This window comes from Malaclemys terrapin, chromosome 12 (assembly GCF_027887155.1).
Source record: "Malaclemys terrapin pileata isolate rMalTer1 chromosome 12, rMalTer1.hap1, whole genome shotgun sequence".
In the NCBI taxonomy this organism is placed as follows: domain Eukaryota; kingdom Metazoa; phylum Chordata; order Testudines; family Emydidae; genus Malaclemys; species Malaclemys terrapin.
In genome coordinates, this window is record NC_071516.1 from 4709199 (window position 1) to 4721997 (window position 12799).

The 12799-nt window shown below is 41.8% G+C and overlaps 1 protein-coding gene across 1 annotated transcript in view; it reads left to right on the forward strand.

Annotated features, from left to right (window-relative positions):
* Positions 1-12799, forward strand: part of LOC128846403 (pre-mRNA-processing factor 6) — a 35080-nt gene that overhangs the window by 13339 nt on the left and 8942 nt on the right. Inside the window, exons 10-18 of the mRNA XM_054045473.1 lie at positions 1334-1452; positions 2156-2374; positions 4045-4167; positions 5091-5212; positions 6447-6585; positions 7636-7755; positions 9096-9272; positions 10106-10239; positions 10868-10959. Of these exons, the coding sequence (XP_053901448.1) occupies positions 1334-1452; positions 2156-2374; positions 4045-4167; positions 5091-5212; positions 6447-6585; positions 7636-7755; positions 9096-9272; positions 10106-10239; positions 10868-10959 (1245 nt within the window). The remainder of the gene's footprint in view (positions 1-1333; positions 1453-2155; positions 2375-4044; positions 4168-5090; positions 5213-6446; positions 6586-7635; positions 7756-9095; positions 9273-10105; positions 10240-10867; positions 10960-12799) is intronic.

Here is a 12799-nt window from a genome sequence, read left to right on the forward strand (position 1 = left end):
TGCTTCTCTTTTGTTTCTGTGGGTTGTATGATCCTATCACCCAGCAAACACTCTAGAGCGTCTAATGCTTTTATCCTCTCTAGTGAGGCAGCAAACTGAGGGCTAGAATCCATTTTGAGGTGTAGAAATGAATGCTGTGTCTGTGAAGACATGCTCTTTCCTGCCGAGTAGCACTTAAAGCTATCAAAGGCTGACATTACTCATTTAGAATGCTTTAAGAAAAGCTCCTGCCACTATAAACTTGATGAAGAACAGTTAACGTCCAGCTAGTCAGAATACCATAATCATTTTCTGTATGTATTTCCTTCTGGTTTTGAGTCCGAGAGAAGCTCAGGATAACAGTCTTTGTCTTCCCTGGACCTTTGTTGGAACAATTAAAGGGACACCATTAACTTGAAACCTGCTCAACTTCAAAAACTGAGATTTTAAAAGTAATTTCAAATGTTACACTTGCCTTGGAATCATCTTTCAATTTTTTTGTGGTTTTACAATCACATTTTCCTGTTTTTAAAAAGGTTTCTCTTCCCTGTTGCTATAACATTCCCATATAAGCATGGGAAAGACTAACCAGACAGGAAAAACAATGAAACTGAATGTACACGAAGTGCATCAAATAAAAAACACCTGAAAAGTAGAGAAATATTCTGTTGTTGTAATCTTTTGGTGTTGCTTGTAGTAACAAAAGAACACCCTCTGTCATATCCATTTTTGTCAGAATTAATCCTTACATGCTTGTTTTTATACCTGAGTGAAAGATGCAGTAACAAAATGCATGTCCTAAGGAGCTAAAACATTTGTCATAATGTTCTAAAATTGATTTGAACCCTACTTAGACCTGTAATATCTAACAGCTCTAAAATCTCAAACTGGGCACAGTCAAGATTAAGTGGAAAAGCCTTTAACTTGCACAGCAGTTGTCTGAAAATCAGTTTTGTTTGGCTTGAAATGGGGAAACAGTGCTTTATGGTTCCTTGCTTTCCTGATTTTTGTGTTCTGACAACTGTTGAAGCAGTTTCTGAAAGAGTTAACACAGATGTTACAAGTTAAGACTTTTGTAGCCTGTGGAATTTCAGGCTAGATTTTACTCCAATTCTTCCATCTTGTACTGGCTGAAGAGAAACAAAAGGACCTTCTGGTTTGGAAAAATGGTACTTTTTCTCCCTCTCCAGCTTCACTTTTTATGAGCAAAACTGTTTTAAATTTTTTTTTTTAAGACTTCCTCTATGAAAGAAAAGGGATAGCTATGTTTGCAGAAATGATTATTGCTAGTACAGCATTCTCTCTTGTAAAAGCCTTCTTTCCCAAGATTCATATTATTATTTGACCTTTCTAGCCCTTGAGCATGTTCCGAATTCAGTACGCTTGTGGAAGGCAGCAGTGGAGTTAGAAGAACCTGAAGATGCTAGGATAATGCTGAGCCGAGCAGTGGAATGCTGTCCAACCAGCGTGGAAGTAAGTCAACAAATCTCTCTCTCTCCTTCAGATTAAGGATATTCCTATAGAAAGGGTCTGATGTTTACAAGCTTTGAAAAGCAAAGTTGACAGTAAAGTGCAGTGTGCGGATTTACCAGGCATTTTAACTAACCAGCAAGACAGGTCTGGCAGTATCTTTCTGGGTTAATTTGTATGCCTCAGGTGGTGGTTTTCAGCATGTTTTTACATGTCATTTTGTTGTGTACTTGTTATTGTAATTGTACATGTAAATTGGGTAATTGTACCCATAAATGGCTAGTTAGGCATATTTGCTTGCACAGTTACCTAATTTGCACATGCATTTATGATAATTGCACAAACACACACACATTACTTAAGCCACTGTTTTATTCACTTTAAAAACATTGAACCATACACTGAGCTATAAATCCAGCTGACAACACAATAGAAAATATTACTGCAGAAGTTCAACAGAGACAACATATTCACACATTTGGAATAAGAGGTATTGAATTTTCAAGGCCAGTGGTAAACTCTGATTATTTTACTACTTATATATTGGCATCTTGCAGCCTCGTTATAGTGTGAGATGGGGAGAATCTACCAAAGAGTATATATCTGCATGGTGCAAAGCCTTCTCTCTCGCCTGTTGACAGGGCAGATACTGCTGTATGAAGTGTTGTCTCCTTGTTTTAATATCTAACTTGTTGTTGCTGTCCAGCTATGGCTTGCTCTGGCAAGGCTGGAGACATATGAGAATGCTCGCAAAGTCTTAAACAAAGCCCGTGAGAACATTCCAACAGACCGTCACATTTGGATAACTGCTGCCAAACTGGAGGAAGCCAATGGAAACACTCAGATGGTGGAGAAAATCATTGACAGAGCTATCACGTCCCTCAGGGCAAATGGGGTAGAAATCAACAGGGAGCAGTGGATCCAGGTACTCGTGTGTGTTCCCTTTTTTAAAAAACCCTTCTGTGCATGCTAGTATTGGGCTCCAGTCAGACATTTCAGATTATGCATTCTCTTCCCACTCTGACGCCCACTGATGCAAAATAATATAGAACTTAACATTTCTGATATCAACCAGTGTCCCATGTCCGAGTCACTTCTGATCAATAACTATCTGAGCTGGAAGGAACCAGGCTAGTGCCATGATTAAGTGGTATGTCTGGGAGTAACGTGCAATCTAGCTGGAGAATGTACTTTACTGTGGTCAGATTTACGTCTTTTTTTTTTTTTTTTGAACTGTGCTACTTCAAGCAGCTGCTGTATGAGGGTGTAAGGGGCACAAGCCTCAAGCTGTGCTTTTGTGTATTACCTACACCTGGATTTATTGGTTTAAAAACCATCTACTCACCAAAAGGAGGCCTTTTCCGACAACATATTACAAGAAGTGGGTGTAATTGATTGCATGTGGACAGCAGAAAGTAGAGGAGCGATTTTGTGCAGTGTCCACATCTGAATGTTTTGGTAACAATGAAGCCTGCAAAGCCCCTGGATTGGCAATAGCCTCTGCAATGTACCTCTCACTTGGCTTAATGTTCTAATCCTTCTGTTTAAAAAATTGGACTTGAAAAGCAGAAAATGATTTTAAAATAACTTATAAAATAGTTTATTGGCCTAAAGCACTTGGTGGAGTGCATGAAGGCAGCAAAGTGTTTTCATATGTTCTTGTTCTGAATGCAAACTAAAATTCAAGTAAGGCAGTGTCTGAGCCGACCCCCGTTAACTTGAATCTCATATATGCACTGAGACAATGTGGGTGAGGTAATGTATGTTATTGGATCAACTTCTGTTGGTGAAAGAGACAAGCTTTTGAGCTACACAGAGCTTTTCTTCACATCTGCATTGCACATTTGGCACACCACTCAAAAGAATTTCAGTAAGGAAACTAATTTTTTTAATTATAAAACTACCATTCCCATTATCATTTAAACCAGATACAACTTCATTTATAGCAATAGGAGCCAATCTAATGAGGGTTGAAATTAAACTTCCATTATAAACCTTGCTGTCCTCCTTTCTCAAACTTCTGTAGTGCTGGAATTTTCCATGCTGGATGTCCTGTCAGAAGTAGAATTTATTTTGCAGGTTTCAACAAAATCTGCTTAGCTGTGTATATTAAAACAAACCTTTTCCCCTGTGTATTCTGATAAATGTGCCAAATGTTTCTTAACTTGGTGGTGGGTGGCCGACAGGGTTTTATTTAAACATTGAGATCTGAGAATCAAGGCAAACATAAAGAAAGTTCAGTAATTTTGAGGTTATGAGCATTGATGCCACCATCCTCCGTTTGTGTATTTGTTTTCATACACAGGATTTTTGTTAGGTTTCATGGCTCAGTCTGTCTTGGAGCATTTCTCATCTTCTCATGCTCTCTCTCCCCACTTCCTCTCATAGTTTTCAGCATTTTATTTTGGAAAAATCCACAGTTGGCTCAGTCCAAAGGGAATCCGTGAAATGGAGAGAGGACCCTTCCAGGCTGGAGAGGTCATGCTTTGTCAGTCTGTCTCCTGCTCAAAGGATGCAATAGAATGTGCTGTCTCCTTTGCTGGCTTTTCACACTGAAATAACAGATTGTCTTAGTGTTGCTCTCATTGTCTCTAGGATGCTGAGGAGTGTGATAAAGCTGGGAGTGTGGCTACGTGTCAGGCTATTATGCGAGCTGTGATTGGGATTGGGATCGAAGAGGAAGATCGGAAACATACCTGGATGGAAGATGCAGATAGTGTATGTCCGATTAGGACCCTTCTGTTTTCTTTTAATTATAGTAGGGGAAAGGGACTGACAATTGGGAAGTTAGATCTATTTTTTGTGAAAATAAAGGGCTGATATTACTGGCCAGATGCCAACAGACTCTGTGCAAGCTTGTCTCTGAGTTCTGTCAGCACTTCTCAGTTTTGAGTTGCAGCAATCTTCTAGAGACGTTCTAGAGACTGCTAGTTGTGCAGAAATTTTGCAGTTGTTTTTGTAATATAAGTAGATATTGTAGGCCAAGATGGCAATTTTCAAAGGAACCTAAGGGAATTAGGTGGCAGATTTCCTTAGGCTCCTTTGAAAATTCTAGCTCAAATGTTTACATAATCTAACTGGATTTCTTTGTCAATCTGGAACAGACTGAATATGCACTGACAACTAAATTACCAGTATTAGTTTTATAAAACTTCCAAAGCTACATTTTCAATATGTTGACCTGGAATTGAGCCTACAAACTATGAGTGCACATGTAATCATGCTAACCAGCGAGTTCTGTAGGTAAGCAATGCATATGCAAGCATATAGGACCAATTTTAAAAACATTGAATTTTAAAAATCACCTAAATAATGTAAGAGCACAAGACCAATTGAAAATCAATGGCATGCGTGTTCCTGGGACTCCTAGGTGCTTGTGAGAATCCCATAATTGCACCTTATTTAGGGTAAAACATTATTCCGAATCCAGTATATATTTAATTTCTGCTAAGTGATTGCTATTCAGATGTTTGTCCTGTTGTTATTATATGTACTTGGTAAATACCACTCACCGGAATTCTTGTAAAACCTTGAGCTCTGTGTCACCATTGATATGTACATCATTCTATCCTGCACTTTATATCTCTAGGGCCTGTACTGACTCCCTTTGGATTTTCTCCCCTCCCTTCATTTTTCTCTAGTGTGTTGCTCACAATGCCCTAGAGTGTGCTCGGGCAATTTATGCTTATGCCTTACAAGTTTTCCCAAGCAAGAAAAGTGTTTGGTTGCGAGCAGCTTACTTTGAAAAGAACCACGGAACCAGGTACGTATGCTGCATAATTCTCACGCTACCAAAAGGGTGTTCTTACAGTTCTAAAGTTTGTGGGTTGGGGTTGGTGTAGGCAGAGAAGCTAATAAATTGACCATAAACTATTGAATAATAGGATTTAAAAAGTCTGAGCTGGTGAAAACCCATTGGAATTGTATGCAGAGCTGAGTTTAATTTCTTATGGTGGTAGACCGCACCTACTTCTGGTATGAAGTCATTAAAAATCCTCTTGGTGAATGGGGCAACCTGGTATGTGGGAATGATATGGAGGTGGTGTTAAACCTCTTGGGAATGGGACACCTGAGAAATGGTGGGAATGTAGGATGGTAAGTCACTTGTTTCATTTAAACTTCTCTAGGTACGCTGATTGATCAGTGAGCCAGTGTGTGTGCAGGGAGGCCCTCAGTCAGGTTTTAATTAAAAATGTTGCTAATTTGTATCAGGTAAATGTTCTGATTAAGATCACTCTTGAACTTAAACTTGAAAAGAAAAGCCAAACTGCAGATAGTGTATCTTAAAGCTTGTGCTGTGTCACATGCATCTAATATTTTCTCCTTAGAAAGCTTGGAAGAGGGGCTAAACTTGTAAGGGCCTATGGCCACAATGCTACAGACACACTGGCAAGTAATCCCGTTAAAGCCAATGAGACTTCTCAGATGTAACTGATGGCAGGATCTGGGACTTAGCTTGTAATGTTCGAGCACTTTCTCAACATGTTGTTTTTTTCCCTCCACCGCTGTCAGTAGCCTTTCAAGTTTCCTGGTGGTGACTGACTTTTAGCCCCCTCATTTCACTTGTAAAATACATTTTTACTCTACTGAAAACATAACCTCTTATCAGTGTGATCCAGGCTACTCCAGCTGATAATGCTGGAAAAGACTTCTTCCACAGTTGCCACCATATCTAGTACGGTGTATTGTTTAGCTGAACAGCACTTTCCAAAACACACAAGCTGCCTATGCGGTCTCTCCATAAACACTTGCTTCACATGATGGTGTCTTAACAACGATTCACTTTTTGTAGAGCCCTCTTCAGAAGTTGATTTTAGAAACTTCATGGGAAAAGAACCCATCCCCATCTCCTTATGACATGATTTATCAAAGTTTATAGCATTGGACTTTGCAACAATAACTATTTATAACATCGAGTAATAGTGGAAGTAAGATCCGGCAATTCAGCTTTATAGATGTGCCTTCGTGTTATCACAGCTCACATCTTCTCCTTTCAGGGAATCGCTGGAGGCTCTCTTGCAGAGAGCTGTGGCGCACTGTCCTAAGGCAGAAGTACTGTGGCTCATGGGAGCCAAATCAAAGTGGCTGGCTGGAGATGTGCCTGCAGCCAGAAGCATTTTGGCCCTGGCTTTCCAGGTGGGTGTAGCCTTCATTTGACAGACTTGAGCACGTGGCAGATGCATAAATGAATTACTGCCAGGATGGGACAGAGCAAAGCAAATGAATAGGTCCTTTCTAGAGAGGGCTCTGAGCTCCTGCAGCAGCAAAGTTAGCCTTTCAAAATGGCACCATTCCTTTTTGGTTCTGTTTCCCAAATAGAATAGAGAAGCAGGCTGGAAGCAACCTATAGACTGCAACCCTTTCAACATTGCCGCTCCCGTTCCAATTTTTCCGATTAGCAGTCTCCCCGCTATCAGCAGGTTCCTCTGGATGAATTAGTCTACTTCCTCCATTCATTGAAATGTAACGGTTTGGATTCCAGAACCAGGATCACACCCACAAATAGTGCATGTTTGCCCCCTGTAATTGTCTGTAGCCTGGACCAGTATAATCAGCCTACTGCAAAATGAAGGAAGTTATCCTCCAGACACTGAAAGGAGTGGGGAGCTCCATAGTGCTGATGCTGAGGAGAGTGGAGCCTCCAAAGCAGAATGGTAGTAAAACTGAATGACAGCAGAGACTCGTTCTTACTGGAGGTGACTGATTTTTGATTCCACAGCTAGGTTCTGGGAACTTTTAATTGTTCTTAGAGCTCTGAACCTTTCCCAGCATTGATGCCCCGAAGTTATTTGTATTGCAGGAGCACTTACAGACCCCAGTCAGGGATCAAGGGTTCATTTTGCCAGGCACTGTCTACAGGGGTAATAAAAAAGTCCCTGCGTCAGCGTTATAATCTTTTCACTACTTTAATTGACGGTTCAGAAGAAGGTTCAAGGACCAACTCTTCTGAGCAGTTTAGAAATGAAATGTCCATTCCTAAACTGGCGTAGATCCTTGGATTGTGGGTCTGTTTGGGAGAACTCTTTGTAACCTTAAAAGGCCATAGATGAATGATTGGGAAGAGCTTGAACTGAAAGAATCCTGGTGCTGATCGACAAGGGCCTGATTACAGTTTAAATCTGAACCAAACAAAGGATTAAATCTTCTGATGAATCAGATTATATATTTGTCACTCTGTTCTCCTAGGCCAACCCCAACAGTGAAGAGATCTGGCTGGCTGCTGTGAAGCTGGAGTCTGAAAACAACGAATATGAAAGAGCGAGGAGATTACTGGCGAAAGCACGTAGCAGTGCCCCCACAGCCAGAGTAAGAACATGTGATGGGTGGAACGACAGTCTTCTTTTGATATGGGGGAGACGGGAGGGAAGAAGAGGGAGTTCCTTCACTTTCATGACCCCAGAGACGTACCAGCTGGCATCCTGCTATTTGTTTTTTGCAGGGACGTGGCTGATTTGTTAAAGTGCTTCCCCAGCGCATTGCAACATGAAGTAAACGTATTATGGAGAAAAAAGTCTGGGATCAAATAAAACTTTAGATTGTTACCCAGATGGCAAAAGTCAAGAAATTCCCAGTTACAGCTGACAGTTTATGTAATAGTCATGTTACATAAAGCATGTCTTGCATTTCATTTCTCGCTTTTAAAAATGAAACTCTCCTATTTGTAGGGAAGACTTTCTAGTGCGTATTTTTTTGAGTTCCTAATACAGGCATATTATCTAAAAGGCCCGACTATTCTGCTTTGTGATACAAAACTACATTGGTGTATCAGTCTGAAGGATGTTGCTAGCAATATTATTTGTAGTCAAAAGTTATTTTGCCAGTTTTCAACTGGACCATTTTAAAACACCCTCCCACCCCACCCCTCAAACAAAATACATCTAGTCTATGTAATGGGGAAAATAAATCAAGATTTAATTTAAAAAAATTACCTCTCATCCTTGATCTTTTAAACATTCCTCTCTACCTGGCAGTCAGGGTTGTGAAACTTTTGTATGTCAGATTCGATGCTGTTGCTCCTTGGATGGGCTATTGGGGGCATTCAAGTGCGTGGGAAGCTAATAGTATCTAAACATCTTGCAGTCTGTATTTGATTTTTGGTTTTAGTCTGTCACAATCTGGACCAGCAAGAAGCACATTGCCTCTCAATAATGGCCCTTCTAAATGGTAAAGGAAAGAATTGAAAGCAGTATGTGGCAGTCCTTAGCCTTCTGGTTCAGAGCTTTGGACTGTGGGGAAGGAGAGAAAGAGGTCCTGGGAGCCACATTTACAAGTGTGGTAGAGACCTGGGAAAGGAAAGTGGGGTGTGGTAGGAAAGCCAGTGAGCAAATTCATGTTCATGTGCTCTTCTACTGCCTAAATATTTTTGCCTGGAATACTTCTTTAATGTCACTATCTGCACTCTGCTTACAGTGGGGGCAAAGGTTAAGGTTGATCATGTTGTTCCAACTCCTGGATAACTTTTGTGTTGATCTCAAGCTGTTGCTGACTCCCAGAATTTTTTTAGCCTTAATTTTCATGTTTTCAGAAGCCTGTTCCTAGTCTGTGCATGTAATAGGTGTATGTTTGTGGAACAAGGAATCCACTGCATTGATATGTTACTGGATCAATAACTGCTAATGAGAAAGCACCTTCTTGTCTGGTCTCAGGTCTTTATGAAGTCTGTGAAATTGGAATGGGTGCTTGGGAACATTGCTGCTGCCCAGGAGCTCTGTGAGGAAGCCCTGAAGCACTATGAAGACTTCCCCAAGCTGTGGATGATGAAAGGGCAGATTGAGGAGCAAGACGAGCTAATAGAAAAAGCTCGGGAAGCCTATAATCAAGGGGTAAGGATGGACATGATTCCATCTCTGCTTCATTCTTCCAGTATAGGGAAATCATGTATTGACTGTCTTCCTCAAAGCAAAAGCCGTAACTTGTAGGAATCTGTCCCTGGCAGACTGGTAGGCTGGATGCTGACATCTTGCTAAAAGGGTAGAATGATCACATAGGAATGGCTAGGTGATGAGGATGAGCAAAGGATGAACATCTAAACCAGAGTCTCTGGATAGAATGTATCCTCCACTAGATCATTCCAGGTTACATATATTTGGTGCATTCAGATTTGTCCGCATAAAATGAGAGGCTAATCTCTTCTTTGCCTCACATTCATGCTCTGTAGTATAAACATCAAACCACACATCCAAGTAGATTGACTGTCGTTATGCTATAGCTGAGTTACCTATTCTTTAGGTTGTATTGACAATGTTAAGAGGAAGCTGGCCAGATGCTTGTTCTTGATTGGGGGGAGGGAGAATTCAAGCTCCCCTTTAAAATATTTACTTTTTCTACTTAATATTCTAATGGCTACCAAAGGAAAAAAGTGCCCATTGGTAGGTTTTACGAGGAACAAAGTGCAAGGAGAGAGTTTATGTAGACCAAAGAGATGCATTAGCCACCAAAAAGGTGCATGCTGCCATATACTTCAAATATGTTTGGGGCATGTCTTGGGAGTGATGTGGAATACGAGAGTGAATGATCTTAAAATTAGCCATGAAACTGAATTGGAGACATGTTAGTAATTGCAGCTTTGGTATAAAAGCAGTCAATACTATAAACTCCCCATCGTCATCTCTCCCTGTTGCCCCAAACCCTGGTTTGTTTGCTTTCTTTTAAACAGTTGAAGAAGTGCCCCCATTCCACACCCCTGTGGCTCTTGCTGTCCAGGCTGGAGGAAAAAGTTGGGCAACTGACCAGAGCAAGAGCCATCTTGGAGAAGTCTCGCTTGAAGAATCCGAAGAATCCAGACCTCTGGTGAGTAGTGTAGAGCTGACCTAAGTACACACGAACAACACAGGCAATGTATTCTTTATGCTAACCACCTTGCACCCTTCCCCAACCTCCTGCCGTCTGAGCATGGATTCTCTATTATCGCATACAACCAGAAGGAAATCCTGGGTATTTCACTCTTTTGCTTTGGGGACAACAATTCCCTTCTGAATATGTGTAGTCCTCTGGGGGGCTCATCTAGGACACAGCTGCCATCATGTTACTTGTTCTGGGGATGCAGTTGGTTGCCAACTGTTTTCTTGTAATGGAAACTGTAGATTAATCTAAACTACCTTTCCATTTCTGTGTTAATTCAGTCTCCTCTAAATGCTTTTATCTAAGATGACTGTTCAAAATAAAGGTCACAATGATCTTTTAACCCATGGGATGGAAAAATTATAATAGCCATTGATTCTTCCATGATTTCCTGCTGAACACATTTAGCCCAATGAGCTTACGAGTGAGCAAAATTAGTCTCCTGGCAGCTGTGCAGAGAGCACTGGTAGATGTGTTCTTAACAAGTCCCATGTCCTTTAAATGAAATGTCTCACGGGTTTCTTGCTTTCTTAGCTACTGAATTGAGATGTTGACAATGGTGTCTTTTCCACACCAGGTTAGAGTCTGTGCGATTAGAATACAGAGCTGGACTAAAAAACATTGCTAATACGCTGATGGCCAAGGCATTGCAGGAATGTCCCAACTCGGGTAAGGAGGAGCTGATTTTTCTGAAATGCAGTTATTTTTGCTTGGTGGATAAGAGGGGTCCTCATCTCTCTAAGATGTTTCTGCTAGCCGTGTCATCTTATGTACTGGTCAGATTCTGATATGCTCTAGGACAGTGGTTCTCAAACTGGGGGTCAGAACCGCTCAGGGGGTCGCAAGGTTAATACATGGGGGGGGTCACGAGCTGTCAGCCTCCACCCCAAACCCTGCTTTGCCTCCAGCATTTATAATGGTGTTAAATATATTTTTGAAGTGTTTTTAATTGATAAGGGGGGTCGCACTGAGAGGCTTACTGTGTGAAAGGGGTCACCAGTACAGAAGTTTGAGAACCACTGCTCTAGGAGGTGGTAATTTCCTTCCGCAAAAGAAGCGTTGCAGATCTGTTCGAGGTCTCAGATGCTCTTGCCTCTTGCCTGAAGAGAAGGGCATGGATTGTTCACAGGTGGTTCAGTTTTCCTGCAGTGTTGCTTGGATTGTGTTATCAGGCCCGTGCCCGGTATGTGGTTCCTGGTTTCCTGAGAGAGTATCTTGGACATGGGTGACATTTTTTCTTTGAGGACTAAACTGATTGCTCCTGTTTAAAGGAGGTGCTGGGTTCTGGGGTTGAATGAAAACACTCTGGGTTAACAGAGATCATTTGTGCAGTAGAACTGTTCAACAGGGTATGATTTAGTGGAAGAATTATGAGATTTCTTTGCATCTTCCATGACTAGATGTGCACTCTTAAGAATTCCTTATGTCGGAGCTTGTCGGCAGCTTGACAACACTTCCATGGGATAGGTAAATATTATCCCCATTTTATAGACGGGGAAAACTGATTGTGTGCAAGTGACTTGCCCAGGATAACACAGCAGATTGGTGTTGGAACCAGGACTAGAATGCAAGTGTTCCAGTTCCCACCCTCCCACTAGGTCAAGGGTTTCTAAACTTTTTTGTAGCAGGAGCCACGTGTAAGTATTTCATCCTGAACCTCCTTCCCTGCCATTCATGATTGCTGAGTTCTCTTCCTAGTCACAATTGTATAACAGCCCTGTAGCAACTACATAGCTAAATAATCTTGAGAAAGAAAAGCTTTTTATTTTAAGGATCTTTTTTTTCCCCCTGTTGTGGAATACCACAATAGTCATAAAACATGTGCTCAGGTCAGGTCATGGACTTTTCTACACTGGTACAAATATAGCCTGCAAGTAAAGAGAAGTCTTGAAAGACACAAAGGGAAAATTCTTGCTCTAAACTGTCAGTGAAATCAGAACAAAGTTAGAGAGAGTGAGTGTGTATGCGCGTGCACGTGTGTATACGTACACCCCCCCCCCCCCCCCATGGTTAAGGCTACGATTATGTCACGGAGGTCGCGGAAGTCACAGAATCTCTGACTTCCAGAGACCTCTGTGACATTGGGGGCCCTGCAGCTGATTAACCACTGCCAGCAGCAGGGGACCACTGCAGCAGCCCAGCCTCTGCAGGCAGCAGTGGGACCTCCCACAGCTCCCAGCCGCTGCGGGGATCCCAGAGCTCCCCGGCCACTACTGCTGACGGGGCCCCCCTGCAGCTCCCGGGCAGGGTACAGGACCCTCCTCCCTCCCCATTTTGTCAGCGATTTTTTGAGTAAAAGTCATGAACAGGTCACGGGCAATAAACAAAAATTCACGGAAGCCGTAACCTGTCCATGACTTTTACTCAAAATATCCATGACAGAATCGTAGCCTTACCTATGGTGCATATATGGCTGCCACTTACAGGAAGCTATTGCACGAACCACCTGATGGAATCCTGGCAGATGTGAGACTTCTAAAGATTTCCACAGCTCTAGAGTGTTCCACAG